The following is a 19504-nucleotide window of genomic DNA, read 5'->3' as shown; positions in this document are numbered from 1 at the left end:
GAGAGAGAGAGTGTGAATATGAGTTTATTGGGGAGTCTGATCACACACAGAGCTCCAGTGAGCGCAGAGAGGAGCGCAGAGCTGCAGCTGACAGACTGACAGTTGGAGAAAACCACACTCCTGTTAAACACTGCTCACTTATTTACGCCATGTATGCTCTGTGCGTCTTTGTGGCACCAAAGCCACACTTCTCCATGTGTATCCCAAAGTCATTCTTCATTAATAGGACTGTGGGGGGATTTTAAGCAGGGCTGGGATGAATTACGCACCACTCTCCACTCTTTTAGTTCAAAATGGATGTTTTTACGCACAAAGAAAGCGCCAATTTCTTTCATAAAGGATGGGGAAACTACGGTTCAAGTTCTAACTTTAGTTAATTTTTAAAGTTTTCCTTCCTTTCTGCGCATTCTCCAGACGTCTTGGTTCGTTTTCCTCACATTTAAACACTTTTTGGATGTTCTGGATCCCCACAACGAGTGAGTCCTTTTCTCTAAAATCCTCTTTATTATCAGAGCAGCGTGATAAATGTGAAGTAGAGAGCGGAGCAGCTGCGTTCTTCTGCACATTAAAGAGAGAGGAAATGTCCTCCTGCTGAACAAACAGCGCTATCACTCAATCTCACTCTCTCTCCCCCCTCTCTCTCGCTCTCTCTCTCTCTCTCTCTCTCGCTCTCTCGACATACCGACACACACTTTGGCGCTGCTGCTGCTGCTGTATCACACCAATGTCATTGCCGAGCTGAGTGACCGAGCGAGTGGCTGCTCTCCTTTAGGTCCGACACCCACCGAGCCACAGGCAGAGGAGAGAGCCGGAGGAGAGGCGCAGGGGGATCGGGGATGTCTTCCACGGATGCAGAGCCCGAGTGAGAGCGGGAGAGAGCAGCACAGACACGGCTGATCTGCGCGCGAGTCCTCGGTGAAACCAGATCCACATCGATCCCACTGAGTGAGGAAGAAGAAGAATCAGCGGAGGAAACACGTTTCTGATTTCCGATCCGCTCACTGATCCCGTAAACGCATCGATCCATTGATTGGTGGCGATTTCTTTTGCGCACCGAGCATGATCTGGAGCTGCACGCGGGAGCACGGAGGTTATCACTAACAATACACAGCAGAGAAGGTTTCTGTTCTAGCAGTCTCGTGCAATATCAGCTCAGTAATTCTGCACTGATCCACTGATTGGTTGGTTTTGCGCACTGGACGCACTTGGAACATGATGTGGAGCTGCACGCGGGAGCACGGAGGTTATCTGTGAAGGAGAGAAAGAGAAAAGAAAAGGTTTATGATCAGTTTTGCACCTGCAGTGTCACCTGAACAATCTCCTTAGTATCGATCCTTTGATTGGTTCATTTTGCGCAAACATGATCCGAGCTTCTCTGAGAGTTTCCTCCAAAGGTTAAAGAAGAAAAGACGAGTGAAAACGCACCAAGAAGGACAAGTGTTGATTGTCTAAACTCTTGAATCGATTCATCAATTGATTGAGATAGAGAGGAGCACGCGCGAGAGCTCGTTAAAGTGGCACCATGATCAGGATCTTCCCGGATTTCAGCGTCCAGGTGACGGCCTCAGCGGGCGGAGGTCCCGCGGCTGGAGGAGGAGGAGGAGGTGGCGGGATGGTGGCCGGACCCCAGGTGGGTCGAGTGCCTGTCCCGGTCCCGGGAGCCACGAACGGGAGCCCGCAGAGCGTGCAGGGCATCGGCGCGTACCAGCAGAGGTATGTGAGGCTACCTGTGGCGTTAAGAGTTTAAAAATGAGGAAAAAAGGCACAAATAGACTCCAAGAGGAGACTTTAGAGACTCCTGAAGTCTGGTTGAGCTGCTTTAAAGCAAGGCTGGGAAACAAAACTAGACTTAGAATCTTATTAACAGAATTTAAAATCAAATTCAGGAGAAGACATCCTGGTTTATTTTGGATATAGCTCATGCGTAATCAAACCTACCAGGCCTGAAAGTCAGTCAAAAATAGTTCACAGTAAGAACCACTGACAGATGTGTGCTTATTGACAACATCATAATCTATCTGAGATTTTAGACTCCATTGGCAATTAAGATTGATTTAATTTAATTTAATTTAATTTAATTTAATTTAATTTAATTTAATTTAGGTGTATTTATACGATTCAGATGATACTGATACATGTTTGATTCCACTGCAACAAAAATTAAAGTCCTGGAAGTCCACTGCTGGGCTTTTTTAAAATTTTGATTACTAAAAATTGCAGGTAAATTCCTGCATACTGTCTAAATTGCTCAAAAATGTTGGCAACATTTGGAAAAGTTGGCTAAAACCTTGCAAGGACAGGGATTAATGCCTCAAGCTCTCTGTTATTTTAACAACAGCTGTAAAGAAACTCCTTGATATTCCAGCAGAGAGAAAGCATTCTCTAAATTGTGCAAATGTATTGGCAACAGATAGAAAAGTCTGATGAAATAGGCGGGCATCAAAGGTTTTGCACCTTCATTGTTTTTGTAATTGACGGCATCAAAAAAGTAAAAAATCGTATCGATCTACTGTCATACTTCCAACTGAGAGAGGGCAATGTATAAATTGCACAAATGCATTGGCAACATTTGGGAGAGATGATGTGAATAGTAAGCCAACTCCTACACACTGCTGAAGTTGCACAAATGCATTGGCAACATTTAGACAAATTGGCTAAAACCTTGCAAGGAGTGATGATTTTACTCCTCAAGCTCTCTGTTATTTTAACAACAGTTGTAAAGAAACTCATTGATATTCTTTTTTATTTCAAACTAAAGGAGAGAAAGCATTGTCTAAATTGCACAAATGCATTGGCAACATATAGAACAGTTGCCTAAAACAGACAGGCAACTAGGGTTTTGCTCCTCTGAGTGTCTTCATTAATGATCGGTGGTATCAGAAAGGAACTCAAAAATCCCTTAGGTTTTCAACCAGAACAGACAGAGCAATGTCTAAATTGCACGAATGCATTGGCAACATTTAGAGCAGTTGGATAAAATAGGCAGGCATCAAAGGTTTTGCACCTTCGTTATGTTTGCAATAAATGGCATCAAAAAAGTAAAAAATCGTATCGATCTACTGTCATTTTTCCATCTGAGAGAGAGAGGGCAATGTCTAAATTGCACAAATGCATTGGCAACATTTAGAAAAGTCTGATGAAATAGGCGGGCATCAAAGGTTTTGCACCTTCATTGTTTTTGCAATTGATGGCATAAAAAAAATGGAAAAATCTTAATCTACTGTCATACTTCCAACTGAGAGAGGGCAATGTCTAAATTGCACAAATGCATTGGCAACATTTGGAATAGATGATGCAAATAGCGAGCCAACTCCCACACACTGCTGAAGTTGCACAAATGTTTTGGCAGCATTTGGAAAAGTGAGACAAACTGATGAAATGCAAGGAAAGCTTCGCTTGCAAGTTCAACCAACTTTTCCAAATGTTGCCAACACACTTGTGCAACTTCAGCAGTGTGTAGAAGTTGACTCACTATTTGCATCATCTCTTCCTGATGTTGCCAATGCATTTGTGCAATTTAGACATTGCCCTCTCTCTCTCAGTTGGAAATATGACAGTAGATTGTTAAGATTTTTTACTTTTTTTGATGCCAGCCTATTTCATCCAACTTTTCCAGTTGCCAACACATTTGTGCAACTTGAGCAGTGTAAAGGAGTTGGCTTACTAGCTGTATCTGTTCTTCCATATGTTGCCAGTGCATTTGCACAACTTAGACAGTGTGTGCTCTTTCTTTGTAAAGGATGACTGAAGATCCTGAAGCTTCTGTACCTTGACATAAATAGTTATCTTTAAAATAATTTGGTATTCAGGAGCAGAGAAAATTTGGACAACCTCAGTGTATGGGAATGTTGCCAATGTTTTCTGCAGTTTATCTGCAGTTTCTGATAATGGCACTGGGTGTCTAGGACTTTTATTTTTGCTGCTGTGCAGTCAAACAGGTTGCAGCATGATTTGCTTTAACCAGAACCACACCAAACTTTACAATTCTTCTGTATTTGGTTCCTGTTTTTTATTTCTTCACAGATAAAAATAAAGATGCACACCCTGCATGACCATTCAGCTTAAAAATAGACAAATATGATTTTATTTCATATTACCCAGCCCTACTTTAAAGAAATTATTATGCCTCATGTGGTTTTTATTTCAGAAATAACTGTGAGATTTTAATTTTTTTTAATGACAGCTAAAAAAAATCAGTGATAGGAACACCTTCCGCTGTCTTCTTCTTCCTGTCACTCTTATGTTTGGGCATCTCTACCTCAGTGGACTCTTAAATCTAAGATTTTTAAATCTCTTTCTTGGAGAAATTGAGAAATGACACTTGCCTTTATGTTGATTTTAAAAATCTAAGTTTGGAAAATCATGCATACCCCTCGATAGATGGATGCAGGTGCATACGTTTGCAGTGTGTGTGTGAAAAGGTTGAGCGTCGTGCACCACACTCCAGGAAAAATATTCTAAATGTTCCTTAAGTCTGTTTGAACGGCTTTCAATTGACACTTCTTTTTTCTGTGACATTTATTCAACATATTGCAGTCAAATATTTAATTTTTTTGCACATAAAATATTGAAAAATTCAAATAAGATGACCAGACGTGTTATTCTTGATGTTTGTTTTTATGTTCAGGCATCTCCAACTCAGTGGACCCTTATATTTTTTTAATTTTGAAGATCTTTTTTTGTGCATATCTAGAGATGACACCCTTCTATCAGCTGCTATTTAAAATCGAAGTTTCAGGAATCATTCCTAACCCTCGGGTGGATGCAGGTGCATCACTTTGCAGTGAGAGTGTGTGGGAAAAGCTTCTCAGCTTTTGGATAAACTCTTTAATACCGTGGCCTTTTCCCATGTATTTAAAATTTTCTTGCAAACCTGAACAGAAAAAAAAAAAAGATCTGACTTGGATGCCTCAAAGAGGATTAATCTCCACAGTTTGTCCAGGGATTATTTTGGTGTTTGACAACACACTCGGACGTTGCAGGATGAAGCGGCAGAGCAGAAACAGTGGCGAGGTTTCTCAGTGATTTAGTGGAAATAAGAGGTCCAGGTAATTCTGTGGAAAAAAAAACGGGATAGGGTGCTGCTAATTCAGTGGAAACACTGGAGGTGATTTATGGGAAAACCAGGAGTTCTTTCAGCAGAATAGAGGCCGGTGTGTGGAGTGTTTTCCAGCTGGTCCAGAGTGTTTTCTGGTGACGGTTCTCTCCATCCGTCCTCTGTTATTTCCTTATTTCCTCCACTCTGGATCTGAATGATTGCCTCCCCGTCCGGTCGCTCAGTAGGGTTGTTTTTTCTAATCATCAGGAGCCGTGGGGGGGCTTAAACACACCCCACACACTCTTGCCTTATTACCCCTAAAACTCTCAGTATTATGGAGTGTATGGCTGTGTGGGTGAAGTCTGAAAGCTATGGGGAGCAAACAGAACATAAATCACAGCCGGGCCTCTCTCTGAGTGCACTGAGAGCGTCTCGGCCCTCCAGAGCAACAAATACGAGCAGAATGAGGGGCCGTATTGTTATTTAAAGCAGGGGGATTCTGGGCACACATAAACCCCCTAACCCGTACCATACACAACCGTATGTTTGTGTCCATATGTGGGAGGATTAGAGGCACCATTCCCGACCGGTCCTCCCTATCTGGACTCCTCAACGACTCTTAAAGGTGGACGCCAAACTTCACCTCATCGTGTTTGATTATGTGCACCAGGCCGCTCTTTCATCCAAACCTCTCCCCGTCTTCAGATCTCCGTCGCCCTGTTGTCCTGCCCTTCTTTCTCCATATTTCCCCCCACAAACAGCTGGGAGCTAATATGTTTATACATTACGCTCCATTATCCATGTCGGGTCCATTTGGCTGCTCTCAGTAAGCAGAGCCGAGACGGGGAGAGAGAAGGGGAGAAGGCAGACCTCGGCGGGGAGAGAGAGCGCTTTGTCTCAGCGACACCGGACAAGGCTTAAAAGACACAGAGAGGCACAAACGGAGTCGCAGCATCCACAAATTAGATCTGTTTTAATTCCCCAAAAATCCATAAAGGTGGAGGAAGGTTGCACCATGCTGGAAACGAGATGATTCTACCATGAAAGAGGGATTAATTCTCAAATGTAGACACTGGATTGCATGTGCATTATATATTAAATGTATTTCTTATAATCAGAGCCAAACCAGACCACAAACATCCTTGCAACAACCTGCTGGCACACAGTAAGCAACGTAGAGCACGAAATAAAAATGTGACCCTTTTTAATGGTGCTGAATTATTCTAACTAAACAAGTTTAACAGCAGGGTGCACTGAGATAATCCTGGTAAAGTGCCTAAAATAATAACAGTAAAAAATTCCTCTCAAGTGAAAAAAATAATAGATCTCAAACTTCAGTCCTCTAAGAATGATTTAGAGTGCGAGAATTGAGGATGAAAAAGAAAAATAACTTCAGTTCTGCAGAACTTTACTGCAAGGGGTTGGCTTTTAAATCTTCCAACAGTCATTTATTTGTAAAGATTGATGATTTGATGCAGCCGGTATCTCATTTAAAAAACTATTTTCCACCGTAGTCTCACTGGTGTCATGCAGTAGCCTAGTGAGTGCATCTCAAAGCTCTCTGCAAGCTGCAACAGTATACTGTCGCTCTGCTAATGCAGCATGTGAGGTCGCATTAGTGCATTTCATAGTAGGCAGTTCTGTGCATGCAAGGAATCCCTTAATGTAGAGCAGGGGTTTTTCAAAGTGTGTGAGAGTGAGCCTCCCCTAAGACGAAATTATTCATTCGGTGGACCCCCAACCGCAAAAAGGATTGAAATTGATTTAAAACATAAAACAAACAACATTTTAAACATTTATGTCTAATCTTTAAACATAATTAACATTACTATATTTTGGATATTATGGGTTGCAAATGTCCTTAAACATCTGCCTTTCTCTCTTATTCAGTTATGATGCTATTAAATACCCCTTTATCTTTTTTTTTTGTCCATTTTACAACTTCTTTTTGCCACTTTTTCCCATTTTTTCCACTTTTATCCAATTTTTGCCCTTTTTTTTTTTTTTTACCTTTTTGCCCATTTAAGCTACCTTTCATCTTTAAATATCCCTTTTCCCCCAATTTTATTGCTTATTTTTGCCACTTTAATCCAATTTTTTGCCCTTTTTTTCTTTACCATTTTTGCAACTTTTTGCCCATTTAAACGATCTTTTACGCATAAATACCACTTGTTTCCTCTTAGTTGCCCATTTTTGCCACTCTTGACTGCTTTTAGCCCATTTTAGTCACTTTCCACTCATTTTTTTGTCACTTCTCACCCATTTCTGCTTCTTTCTGACCTTTTTTCCACTTTTTCTTCCCATATACACCCCTTTTTACCCAGTTTTGCTGCTTTTTGACCATTTTTTGCAATGTTTTGTCCATTTAAGCTACCTGTTGCCATTCAATACCACTTTTTTCTTTTTTCTCCATTTTTGCCTCTTCTTTTTTTCCTTTTTTCAATTTTTGCCCTTTTTCACAGTTTTTTTTTGCCACTTTTTGCTCATTTAAGCTACTTTTTGCCATTACATACCACTTGTTTCCTCTTTTTTTGCCCATTTTTGCCACTCTTGACTGCTTTTAGCCCATTTTAGTCACTTTCCACTCATTTTTTTTGTCACTTCTCATCCATTTCTGCTACTTTCTGACCATTTTTCTACTTTTTCTTCCCAATTTTTCAATAATTTAGCTCTTTGGTTGAGTAACGCTGCTCTATAGCATAGTCCCTATAGTAACTATAAGTCTATCCATTTTGCTCCATGCACAGCAGAGGTTAGCAAAGCAAATCACCTTTTTTCAGGTTTATGGTTCCGCGCCTTCCCTGAAGGTCTGTGGTGCCCCCCAGGGGAGGCCTGCCTCACACTTTGAAATCCACTGATGTAGACTAGACTATGCAGAATTTTCAGATTAATTCACCTCATAAATCACTGCAACGCTAAGACAGTCCAGTAGAAGAACTCACAAGGCCAACAAGCAACCTAAAGATAAAAGCACTCATAATGTTATGATTTAAATGTTGTTAAATGACACTAAAATAACCACACAGCTGTATTAAAATTGATGTATGTTATTGAATTCTGTTAACTAGGGATGCATGCTACTTTTAGGATTGGTATCTGCAGACATGAACTTTTCTGCAGATATTTACAGCTAATATAAATATACAACAGCTGGGATAGGCTCCACCCCCTCATGACCCCCCATTCGGGGAAAGTGGTATAGAAAATGAATGGATGGATATGTACCCAACACATCAGCATTATAAATCACCAGCATTAACCCTTTATAGAGCAAGGACCCATACATAGTCACTTCAGCTTCACAGCCCCCCCCCCCCAGCAGAACCAGAATGATTTTTCTCAGCCAATCAGTGGAGATTGGCACAGAATATGACATCACAGCATCTGATCAGCTGTGGCCCAGAGCGTCAAAAACTTCCTGTTTCATCCAGAGCCTGCAAAATGCTGCTTTACATCTCTGTTAGGCCCTTTAACATAATATGTAGTATACATGTTTGAGTATAAATTAGTATGTAGCATACATGTTTGAGTATAAATTAGTATGTAGCATACATGTGTGAGTATAAATTAGTATGTAGCATACATGTTTGAGTATAAATTAATATGTAGTATACATGTTTGAGTATAAATTAGTATGTAGCATACATGTTTGAGTATAAATTAATATGTAGCATACATGTTTGAGTATAAATTAGTATGTAGCATACATGTTTGGGTGTCAATTAGTATGTAGCATATATGTTTGAGTATAAATTAGTATGTAGCATACATGTTTGGGTGTCAATTAGTATGTAGCATATATGTTTGAGTATAAATTAGTATGTAGCATACATGTTTGAGCATAAATTAGTATGTAGCATACATGTTTGGGTGTCAATTAGTATGTAGCATATATGTTTGAGTATAAATTAGTATGTAGCATACATGTTTGAGTATAAATTAATATGTAGCATACATGTTTGAGTATAAATTAGTATGTAGCATACATGTTTGAGCATAAATTAGTATGTAGCATACAAGTTTGAGTATAAATTAATATGTAGCATACATGTTTGAGTATAAATTAATATGTAGCATACATGTTTGGGTGTAAATTAGTATGTAGCATATATGTTTGAGTATAAATTAGTATGTAGCATACATGTTTGAGCATAAATTAGTATGTAGCATACAAGTTTGAGTATAAATTAATATGTAGCATACATGTTTGAGTATAAATTAATATGTAGCATACATGTTTGGGTGTAAATTAGTATGTAGCATATATGTTTGAGTATAAATTAGTATGTAGCATATATGTTTGAGTATAAATTAGTATGTAGCATATATGTTTGAGTATAAATTAGTATGTAGCATACATGTTTGAGTATAAATTAATATGTAGCATACATGTTTGAGTATAAATTAATATGTGCCATACATGTTTGGGTGTAAATTAGTATGTAGCATATATGTTTGAATATAAATTAGTATGTAGCATATATGTTTGAGTTTAATTTAGTATGTAGCATACATGTTTGAGTATAAATTAATATGTAGCATACATGTTTGGGTGTAAATTAGTATGAACCATATATGTTTGAGTATAAATTAGTATGTAGCATATATGTTTGAGTATAAATTAGTATGTAGCATATATGTTTGAGTATAAATTAATATGTAGCATACATGTTTGAGTATAAATTAGTATGTAGCATACATGTTTGAGTATAAATTAGTATGTAGCATACATGTTTGAGTATAAATTAATATGTAGCATACATGTTTGGGTGTAAATTAGTATGTAGCATACATGTTTGAGTATAAATTAATATGTAGCATACATGTTTTGGTGTAAATTAGTATGTAGCATACATGTTTGAGTATAAATTAGTATGTAGCATACATGTTTGGGTGTGAATTAGTATGTAGCATACATGTTTGAGTGTCAATTACTATGTAGCATATATGTTTGGGTATAAATTAATATGTAGCATACATGTTTGAGTATAAATTAGTATGTAGCATACATGTTTGAGTATAAATTAGTATGTAGCATACATGTTTGAGTATAAATGAGTTTGTAGCATATATGTTTGAGTATAAATTAGTATGTAGCATATATGTTTGAGTATAAATTAGTATGTAGCATACATGTTTGAGTATAAATTAGTATGTAGCATACATGTTTGAGTATAAATGAGTATGTAGCATACATGTTTGAGTATAAATGAGTATGTAGCATACATGTTTGAGTATAAATTAATATGTAGCATATATGTTTGAGTATAAATAAGTATGTAGCATACATGTTTGGGTGTAAATTAGTATGTAGCATACATGTTTGAGTGTCAATTAGTATGTAGCATATATGTTTGAGTATAAATGAGCATGTAGCATACATGTTTGAGTATAAATTAATATGTAGCATACATGTTTGGGTGTAAATTAGTATGTAGCATACATGTTTGAGTGTCAATTAGTATGTAGCATATATGTTTGAGTATAAATTAATATGTAGCATACATGTTTGAGTATAAATTAGTATGTAGCATACATGTTTGAGTGTCAATTAGTATGTAGCATACATGTTTGAGTATAAATTAATATGTGGCATACATGTTTGAGTATAAATGAGTATGTAGCATACATGTTTGGGTGTAAATTAGTATGTAGCATACATGTTTGAGTATAAATTAGTATGTAGCATATATGTTTTAGTATAAATTAGTATGTAGCATACATTTTTGAGTATAAATTAGTATGTAGCATACATTTTTGAGTATAAATTAGTATGTAGCATACATGTTTGAGTATAAATTAGTATGTAGCATTTCTGATGACACAAGTGAAATGATAGGAAAGAAACGTTTCTCCTGATTTACGAGACGATCTATTTTACAGAGTAATTCTATGGATGCATGGAGGGATGGATGGAGGGATGGATGGATGGAGGGATGGATGGAGGGATGGATGGATGGAGGGATGGATGGAGGGATGGATGGATGGAGGGATGGATGGAGGGATGGATGGATGGAGGGATGGATGCATGGAGGGATGGATGCATGGAGGGATGGATGGAGGGATGGATGCATGGAGGGATGGATGGATGGAGGGATGGATGGATGGAGGGATGGATGGAGGGATGGATGGATGGATGGATGGAGGGATGGATGGATGGATGGAGGGATGGATGGAGGGATGGATGCATGGAGGGATGGATGGATGGAGGGATGGATGGAGGGATGGATGGATGGAGGGATGGATGGAGGGATGGAGGGATGGATGGAGGGATGGATGGAGGGATGGATGGATGGAGGGATGGATGCATGGAGGGATGGATGGATGGAGGGATGGATGGAGGGATGGATGGATGGAGGGATGGATGCATGGAGGGATGGATGGATGGAGGGATGGATGGAGGGATGGATGGATGGAGGGATGGATGGAGGGATGGAGGGATGGATGGAGGGATGGATGGAGGGATGGATGGATGGAGGGATGGATGCATGGAGGGATGGATGGATGGAGGGATGGATGGAGGGATGGATGGATGGAGGGATGGATGCATGGACTGTGGAGTCAGACACTGGGAAGAGAGATTTGGGGGAATGACATGCAGGGAAAGAACCACAGGCTGGACCTGAACCTTGCCCCCCCCACATTAGGGGGTGCAACAGAACCACTAGACCAGGTATTGGGAACTCTGGTGACTTAATGGGCCACACAGTTTTATTCTGACTGCCAAAAGGATGCATAACCTGAAATTGCAGAATAACAGATGATTTTACATAAGGAACACATACACAGCTTCAATTACATTTAATTAAGCAAACTATTATATTTCTAACTCAAATGCAAATATTAATACCTGATTTCATCAGTTAAACTCAAGACTTAAGCCAATTTAAACTGCTTTTGAATGCATTTAAGGTAATGCTGGTTGTTTTAGTGCATCTTTTGCAGATAAAAGATCTTTGCAGCAAAAATTACAACCAATCATATCTCTCATTTTGTGCAAATAACCTAAAATATCTGAAAAATCAAATGTAAGTATAAAAATGTTTCTATTTGTCATGTTTTTATGACTGATAAAATCCTGTCCTCGTCATTTTAACAGTTTCCTGATATTTGAAATCAGCTTGCAGGCTGCAGTGACCGAAGAGGAGGGCCATATGTGGCCCCCAGGCCACCAGTTGCCCACCACTGCACTAGACCATCATGCACATCCCTACTTCCAGCTCCACGGTCTTTATTCTGCTACATCCATCCTGTTGATGTGTCGGCTGATAGTTACCTTTCAGTGCTGATCTCACGCTGACGTTATGGTGCCGCCATATCAACAGTGAGGCTGCTGCTTTTCGTCCAGTCACGTCCCGGTAAATCTGACCCCCATCCCTGCTTCCGAATAAACCCAAGCGTCTTTAACACCCCAGGATGGAGGGATGCAGCTGAACTTCAAAGCAAACCCCTCTTCAGATCGGCAGATTTTTTTTTTTTTTTTTTTCTTTTTTTTTTTTTTTGCTGCTTTCCTGAACACTAAACCTCACGCACGCCGCTCGGCAGGCGTTCAGCTCATGATGACGATGGCGGTTCCCCCTCTCCGCTCTTTATTTTCTGCCACAGCAGCGCCTGTAACCCCGTGTTTGTGTGGAGAATACCCAGCATGCCTTTGACCTTGACAGGTCATTGGTATAGAGAGGGAGGCTTTTCAAGCTTCCAGGGCTGCAGCCTGGGGGTTAATCACACAGCACACCGATTAGGTTACAATGAATTATACATTATAAAAAAAAGAGGAATTTAAATGAATGCTGAGGAGAAAAAAAGAGAGAAAGAAGAAGGCGGTTAGTTTCTGTGGGAGAATAATAAGCTGTCTGTGATGTGGGAGCATCAAAGTCTGCAGGGGGACAGAACCAAGTGGACTGTTTTAGAAAATAGGCAGAATTTTAAAGATGATACTTTAAATTTAAAGGCTCCAAACAAAATGGAGAACCTTTACGTACAGATAAAAACAGTAAAAAAGGCTGGATAGGAATGCAGCAGCACAGAAAGTTCCTGATTTTGGCCGTGAGACATTTTCAGTGACGTCTTCGTCATGACACAGGAGAAGAGAGGAGAGAAGGTGAACAAGTGGAGCTTCATGGATGTGATTTACACGGCGACCATCCAAATAAATCATCCGTCAGTGAACACGCACGCTGCCTGCTGTGGTTTTTATTATTATTGTAGACTTTATGAATTGGTTGGTTGGCCGTCTTTACGTCCATGTAGACAACTTCATTTACATATTTCTGTGTTTGAAGCCATGCCGGCTAAACTCTCTTATTTTTATGTAATCTGTTGATGGAAAGCTCGGGTGCTTTACAGCCTCTCCACCAGGTTTCTTTGCTTTCTCTGCTCTTTGGACTTGTTGGAAATACATCTCAGATAGATCATTTTAAAGCCACATTAACAATCAATTTAGAGCAAAAATGGGATTGCAAATTTTTAGCTGGATTTTTTTGTTGTTTGCACACCGTGTCTGTAGCATTTTTCTTCTTCTACTGTTGACAGTGTAGCTGAAAGAACATGCACTGCAGGCCTGGGCAGCCATAAATTAGTCGTATTTATTTATGCTCCTTTTCTTTGTTCTACCCGCCTCTCTCTTTTTGTGCAAGCGTTGGGTTTTACAGATAAACCATGCTGATTTTCCAGACATCTTTGCTGATGGTTCTGCATTAAACTGATGCTTTGCCTTTAATCCTTTACCTGCTGAGTCTAAAAATGGTGATTTGGACATATTTTGTTATAATGGCTGTAAAATAGTCAGGAAATGCCCTAAGTCTGAGAGCTTTGCTCCCTTTTCCCAGGAGTACTTGAACTTGACTTTTCAACATCTGGTTAATGATTATTGCACATTATATGGAATTGTCAGCAGTTTAAAAGAAGAAAAACACAAAAACAGATTTGTTTTTCATGGCTTTTATGAGAAGAAATGTTGTTATTGCTCATGAAGTTTTGATTTGACATTTGAAATGTGAACCTATACATGTTTAGAACAATCAGCAGTCATTTTTGGAGTCTAGGACTCTGGGTGTGCAAAAGACAGTGCAAAAGATAACTATAAACACAGGCCACAATTAGTCCAAATAAAGGTGGAAAAATGCATTCTCAGCATTCTCAGTAACATATTGTTATTGCACATGACAGACACGCACAAATGCCACTATCTAACACTGTTTATTGAAAACTAAACTCCACTCTCGCTCGCTCTCCTTTTACTCTCTTCCTTCACTCTCCTTTCTCACTCGTCTTCTGCCAAAGCTGCCGTTTTCGCGGTGCTGTTGGACATTACTGTAATATATATACCACACATCATATATTGCTGGAAAGCACAGATTCTCAGCTCTCTGTCAACGTTAGAATTTTTTAGATTGAGCAAACTTTGGAGGAGTTACAGTGTTGAGAATCCGTGTAGCGGTCTCACAATACTTCTGGTGTTTTGCTATGGATGCCCACGTCATATGGTTGTGAGTACCATGATGAACCATATATGTGTGCATGCCCACAATTCTCAGCTTTCCAACGCCGTTTGAATTTTTCTGATCGGACAAACTTTGACAGAGTTACGGTAATAATACTCCAGACATATAAAACACAGCGCTGGCGCCGGCTCAGTAGGTAAAGGGTTAACCCTTGTGCCCTCCTCGGCATTTTTGGCCGTTTTTCTCAACTTTTTTTTGTAATTTGTGATCATTTTGTCAGTTTTACAGCTTGTGGCATGAATTTTTACAGGAACTTTTCTTTCTAGTTAAATGTTTGAAGTCCAACGTGTTTTACTCTTAAATGAATTTTCTACCCTCTGGACACCTTCGAGGCAAAAACGTACACGCACAAAAAACTGCCATTAAATCAGCATGCATCAATATTTTTTTCTACTTTTTTTCATAAATCTCTTTAACAATTTCATACCTGCTCAAAACTACCAAACATTCAATAATTTTCAAGATTTAAACCCTTTAAATGCCAGTTTGATCATGTGAATTATTTTATATTTTACTACAAAAAACACAAAAAGTGAATTATTTTTCATAAAATTAATAGTAGAAAGATGGGGCTTTGGTGCTGATGAGAGTCTTAGATGGGTCAAAGAGTAGCAACAAAATTGATTTCAATGCACTTTTAAAAAAATAATAATATTTCATAATATAACGGGCAAAAATAGAAGAATGTGGTGCATGGTCCTACAATGAGTAAATGGTTGAATCTGGTGGAATACGGTAAAAATGTCAAATTTCACTAGACTTCTTCACATTGAAATGCTGACATTAAAGAATGCATGATTTTATACTGCAGTGACAGTGAGATTAAAAATCCTGGTTTTAATGGAAGTCAATGGAGGCATTTTAGCCTCGAAGGTGTCCAGAGGGTATTTCTGACATTACGTAAAAAATATTAATGCAATCAAATCAGTTTAGTTGCTAACCTTTGACCCATCCAAGACTCTCATCAGCAACGAAGCCCCATCTTTCTACTATTTATTATATGGAAAATAATTCACTTTTTGCGTTTTTTTTGTAGTAAAATATAAAATAATTCAAATCGTCAAACTGGCATTAAAAGGGTTAAAATTCTGAGAATTATTCAGTTTTTTTGTAGTTTTGAGCAGGTCTGAAGTTGTTAAAAAGATTTATGAAAAAAAGTAGAAACAAATATTGATGTATGCTGATTTAAAGATGAAGGACAGTGCTGCTGCTGCAGATATCCAAAAAACGTTTATTCCTGCTGATTCAATATTTAACTTTCACTCATTCATTTTAAAACTAAAAATGGATGCACCATTATGATACATTTGTGCATTCTGCTGCCATGCAGCCAATCTTTCCCTTTATATTCAGCTTAAATATTCATGTCAGCTAATAAGAGAATTGACTTTTATTGAATTTTTAGGTAAATACAGAGACCATCAGCGGCAGACTCTAGGGCAAAAATAACACGAAGGGCACCTTCAAAAGCACCAGCAAATAAAACCATGTCAAACAGCTGTAATAATGTAAACATGAAGTAGAAGATGCTGCGTTTATGCATTCCTCTGCTCTTAGATGCATGACACAGAGGGCTCTTTGTTGGCATTTTCTCAAACATTAGGGCACTGGTTAGGGGTCAGGGTGGGGTGGATTGCACCCCCCCCCCAACCCTCCACAACAGTTCTGCTCAAAACTTCCAAAAGTATGAAGCATAATGGTACGTTAGTGCATTCTGCAGATTTGTGCTGCTGATGTATCTGCTGTAGATACATTGTCATGCCTGCTGATGTAATATTTCTCTTTTGCAGATTTTTTCTACACTAAATGCAGATCACGATACCGTGGTTATGTTCTAAAGCAGTGGTTTTCAAAGTGTGAGGCGGGCCTCCCCTGGGGGGCGCCACAGAGCTTCAGGGGAGGTGCAGAACCATAAACCTGAAAAAAGGTGATTTGCTTTGCTAACCTCTGCTGTGCATGGAGCAAAATGGATAGACTTATAGTTACTATAGGGACTATGCTATAGAGCAGTGTTACTCAACCAAAGAGCAAAATTGTTGAAAATACCTTTGCAGGAGCCACAATCTAAGAGGTGAAAAGTGGCAAAAACAGCTTGAAGTAGCAATAAAAATAGGTTAAAGGTGGCAAAATGGTCAAAAAGCAGCAAAAAATGGGTCAAAAAGTGGAAAAATGGTCAGAAAGTCGCAGAAATGGGTGAGACTTAACAAAAACAATGAATGAAAAGTAACTAAAATGGGCAAAAAGTCGTCAAGAGTGGCAAAAAAAGAGGAAACAAGTGGTATGTAACGGCAAAAGGTAGTTTAAATGGGCAAAAAGTGCCAAAAAAATCGTGAGAAAGGGCAAAATTGGAAAAAATGGCAAAATAAAGTGGCTAAAATGGGCAAGAACTAGGTCAAAGTGGTATTTAATTGCAATGGGTAGCTTAAATGGATGAAAATTGGGAGAAAAAATGGTGAAAAGGGGCAAAAACGGGATAAAAGTGGCAATAAATGGGTTGCAAGTTGCAAAAAAGTGTCAAAATGGGCAAAAAAAGAGGGAAAAGGTGTTATTTAATGGCAAAAGGTTGTTTAAATGGGAGAAAAGTGGCAAAAAAGTGACAGAAACTAGGAAAAAAAGTGGCGTTTAATGACAAAAGGTTAACCTGACACACCAGTCGAATGTGTTTCACTCATCCATCTGGGAAAGCCTCAACAGGAAACGTTTGGGAAAAGGCAGAGGCTCTGAAAACAACTCAGAGTGTGATTGGATGAATGTTCTGTCTGTCACATCTCTACGGGCCAATCAGAGCAACAAAACACATTCTATAGTATCTGCTATGGAGCTGTGCGTGTGCAGCTAGTGAGGAATAATGTGAAACATGACGACTGTAGACATGCCAGTACTCCACTTTTGTGGTTTTTGAAAAGAAACCATCTCACTGCTGATCTTTGTTCTTCTTTTAATGAAGAAATGTCGTCAAGGTCTGATAAACTGGCGCTTCAGCAGCATCCACGCTGATCTCTTCCTCCATACCTGCACCAGCTCTCGCTGCTGCTTGTTTACATCACGACTCTGCTGCACCTGAAAGTACCGCCCCTCGTCACTGATTGGTCCTGTCACTTTCTAACTGGGCCCAAACGGCTCAGATGGGAGCTTAACAAGACAAGGAAACGGGCGTGTCCTTCTGCTTAACAAGGTTAGCAAAAGCTTAAATGGGTGAAAATTGGGAGAAAAATGGTAAAAAGGGGCAAAAGTGGGATACAAGTGGCAATAAATGGGTAAAAAGTTGCAAAAAAAAAGTGTCAAAATGGGCAAAAAAAGAGGGAAAAGGTGTTCTTTAATGGCAAAAGGTCGTTTACATGGGTGAAAAGTGGCAAAAAAAAAAGTGAAAAAGGGCAAAACGAAGAGGCAAAAACTGGGAAAAAAGGAAACAAGTGGTGTTTAATGGAAAAGGGAAGCTTAAATGGACAAAAATAAGTTTAAAATGGCCAAAAAAAATGAAATAGGTTATTTAATGGCATTCCAACTGAATCAGAGGGAAAGGCAGATGTTTAAGGACGTTTTCAAACCAAAATATATTAATGTTAAAATGTTTAAAGATTGGACAGAAATGTTTGAATGTTGTTTCATTTGAATCTTTCTGATGGTGGGGGTCCACTGAATGAATCATTTCTTCTTGGGGGGGGGGGGCTCACACTGTGAGCACCCCTGGTCCAGAGTCTGGTGTAGACCTGGTCTGGTTGGAGTCCTAGGATTTCAGGTCCAGTGACGCTGTGCTGTATAAAGGTGTCTTATAAATAAAGTTGGTCTCCTCCTGCAGAGGGACATAAATAAAGGTTAATACAGAGGGAGCATCAGATCTTCCTGTCTGTGTGGAGCTTAAATGTAGGTGATAGCCCCGCGGTACAACCTGGAATGTAGAGGGAGAGAGGAATTAAATAAAAAATACAACCCACACACACACACACACACACCGACGCACGCACACATACACACTCCAACTGCATCTGAGTGGCGTTGTTGCGCCGGGGCTGGAGAAAATAGCGGAGATGTGTGCTGTCCCTTTTTTTCCTGACAGCAGCCAGAGGAGGAAAACTGCTCCGTGAAAGCGCACACACTCTGGCCGAGCAGAGACGCTCCGCCGCGGGGATTTAACCGGAGATATCGCTGCTGCTGTGGACATCCGACGCGTCTGTTTGCTGTTTTTTTTTTTTTTCTCCTCCGGAGCGCGTGAAGGAGATTCTTGTGCCAACAGAGAGAGAGAGAGAGAGAGAGAGAGGGAGACAGAGGAGGAGACAGCGGCATCCGAGAGGCATCCACCCCGGGTTCCCCCCTTCGCTCCGCGCGGCATGCCTCAGCTGCTGCAGCCTCGCCACCTCCACCTCCACCGCCCGTTGTTTCCACGCTGCTGAGAGAGACACGCGCGCGCTCAGACACACACTCGCAGACACGCTCCCCCCCCCCCCACACACACACACACACACGGACATGGCTTTGTCTTAACACACGGACCATGACGCATTGCTGTCAGGGCGCAGCGCACCGCCGCGGCTCCGCGTCCACGTCAACGTGAGGACAGAAAACAGAAGAGAAAGTCAGAATTGTTGCAGGAAGATGGCGCCCACCAAGCCGAGCATCCAGCAGGACCCGACGCGGAGAGAACGGTAACGGGGCTCGGATTTTTCTTCACACACACACACACACACGCGCGCGCGCGCGCGCTCTGCTTCTGCATATTTACGCGGCAGCTCGGCGGCTTACCGGCTGTTCCGCGTCGCTTTGCTTTATTCGGTGTGGAGGCGTCAGAGGAGCGACGCTGCTCCCCTTTAGAGGAGAGTGCTGCTGCTGCTGCTGCTAACAGGTCGATTCTCCTCTCTCCTGCAGCCATGTGTGTGTGTGTCCTTACAGCAGTGTGTGCACTCTAGAGGTGTGTGTGAGCATCAAGGAAAACACCTGGGTGTGTGTGTGTGTGTGTGTGTGCCAG

At 40.2% G+C, this 19504-nt stretch overlaps 1 protein-coding gene across 1 annotated transcript in view; it reads left to right on the top strand.

The window, feature by feature from the left end:
- The first annotated feature begins 1117 nt into the window (after positions 1–1117).
- LOC121526387 (neuronal PAS domain-containing protein 3) overlaps positions 1118–19504 on the top strand; it is a 471697-nt gene continuing 453310 nt past the window's right edge. Inside the window, exon 1 of the mRNA XM_041812958.1 lies at positions 1118–1713. Coding sequence (XP_041668892.1) covers positions 1523–1713 — 191 coding nt within the window. The 5' untranslated portion in view covers positions 1118–1522. The remainder of the gene's footprint in view (positions 1714–19504) is intronic.

Source organism: Cheilinus undulatus, linkage group 18 (assembly GCF_018320785.1).
Source record: "Cheilinus undulatus linkage group 18, ASM1832078v1, whole genome shotgun sequence".
Taxonomy (NCBI): domain Eukaryota; kingdom Metazoa; phylum Chordata; class Actinopteri; order Labriformes; family Labridae; genus Cheilinus; species Cheilinus undulatus.
Note: the sequence above shows the minus strand (reverse complement) of the source record. Positions and strands in the feature narration are given on the sequence as shown.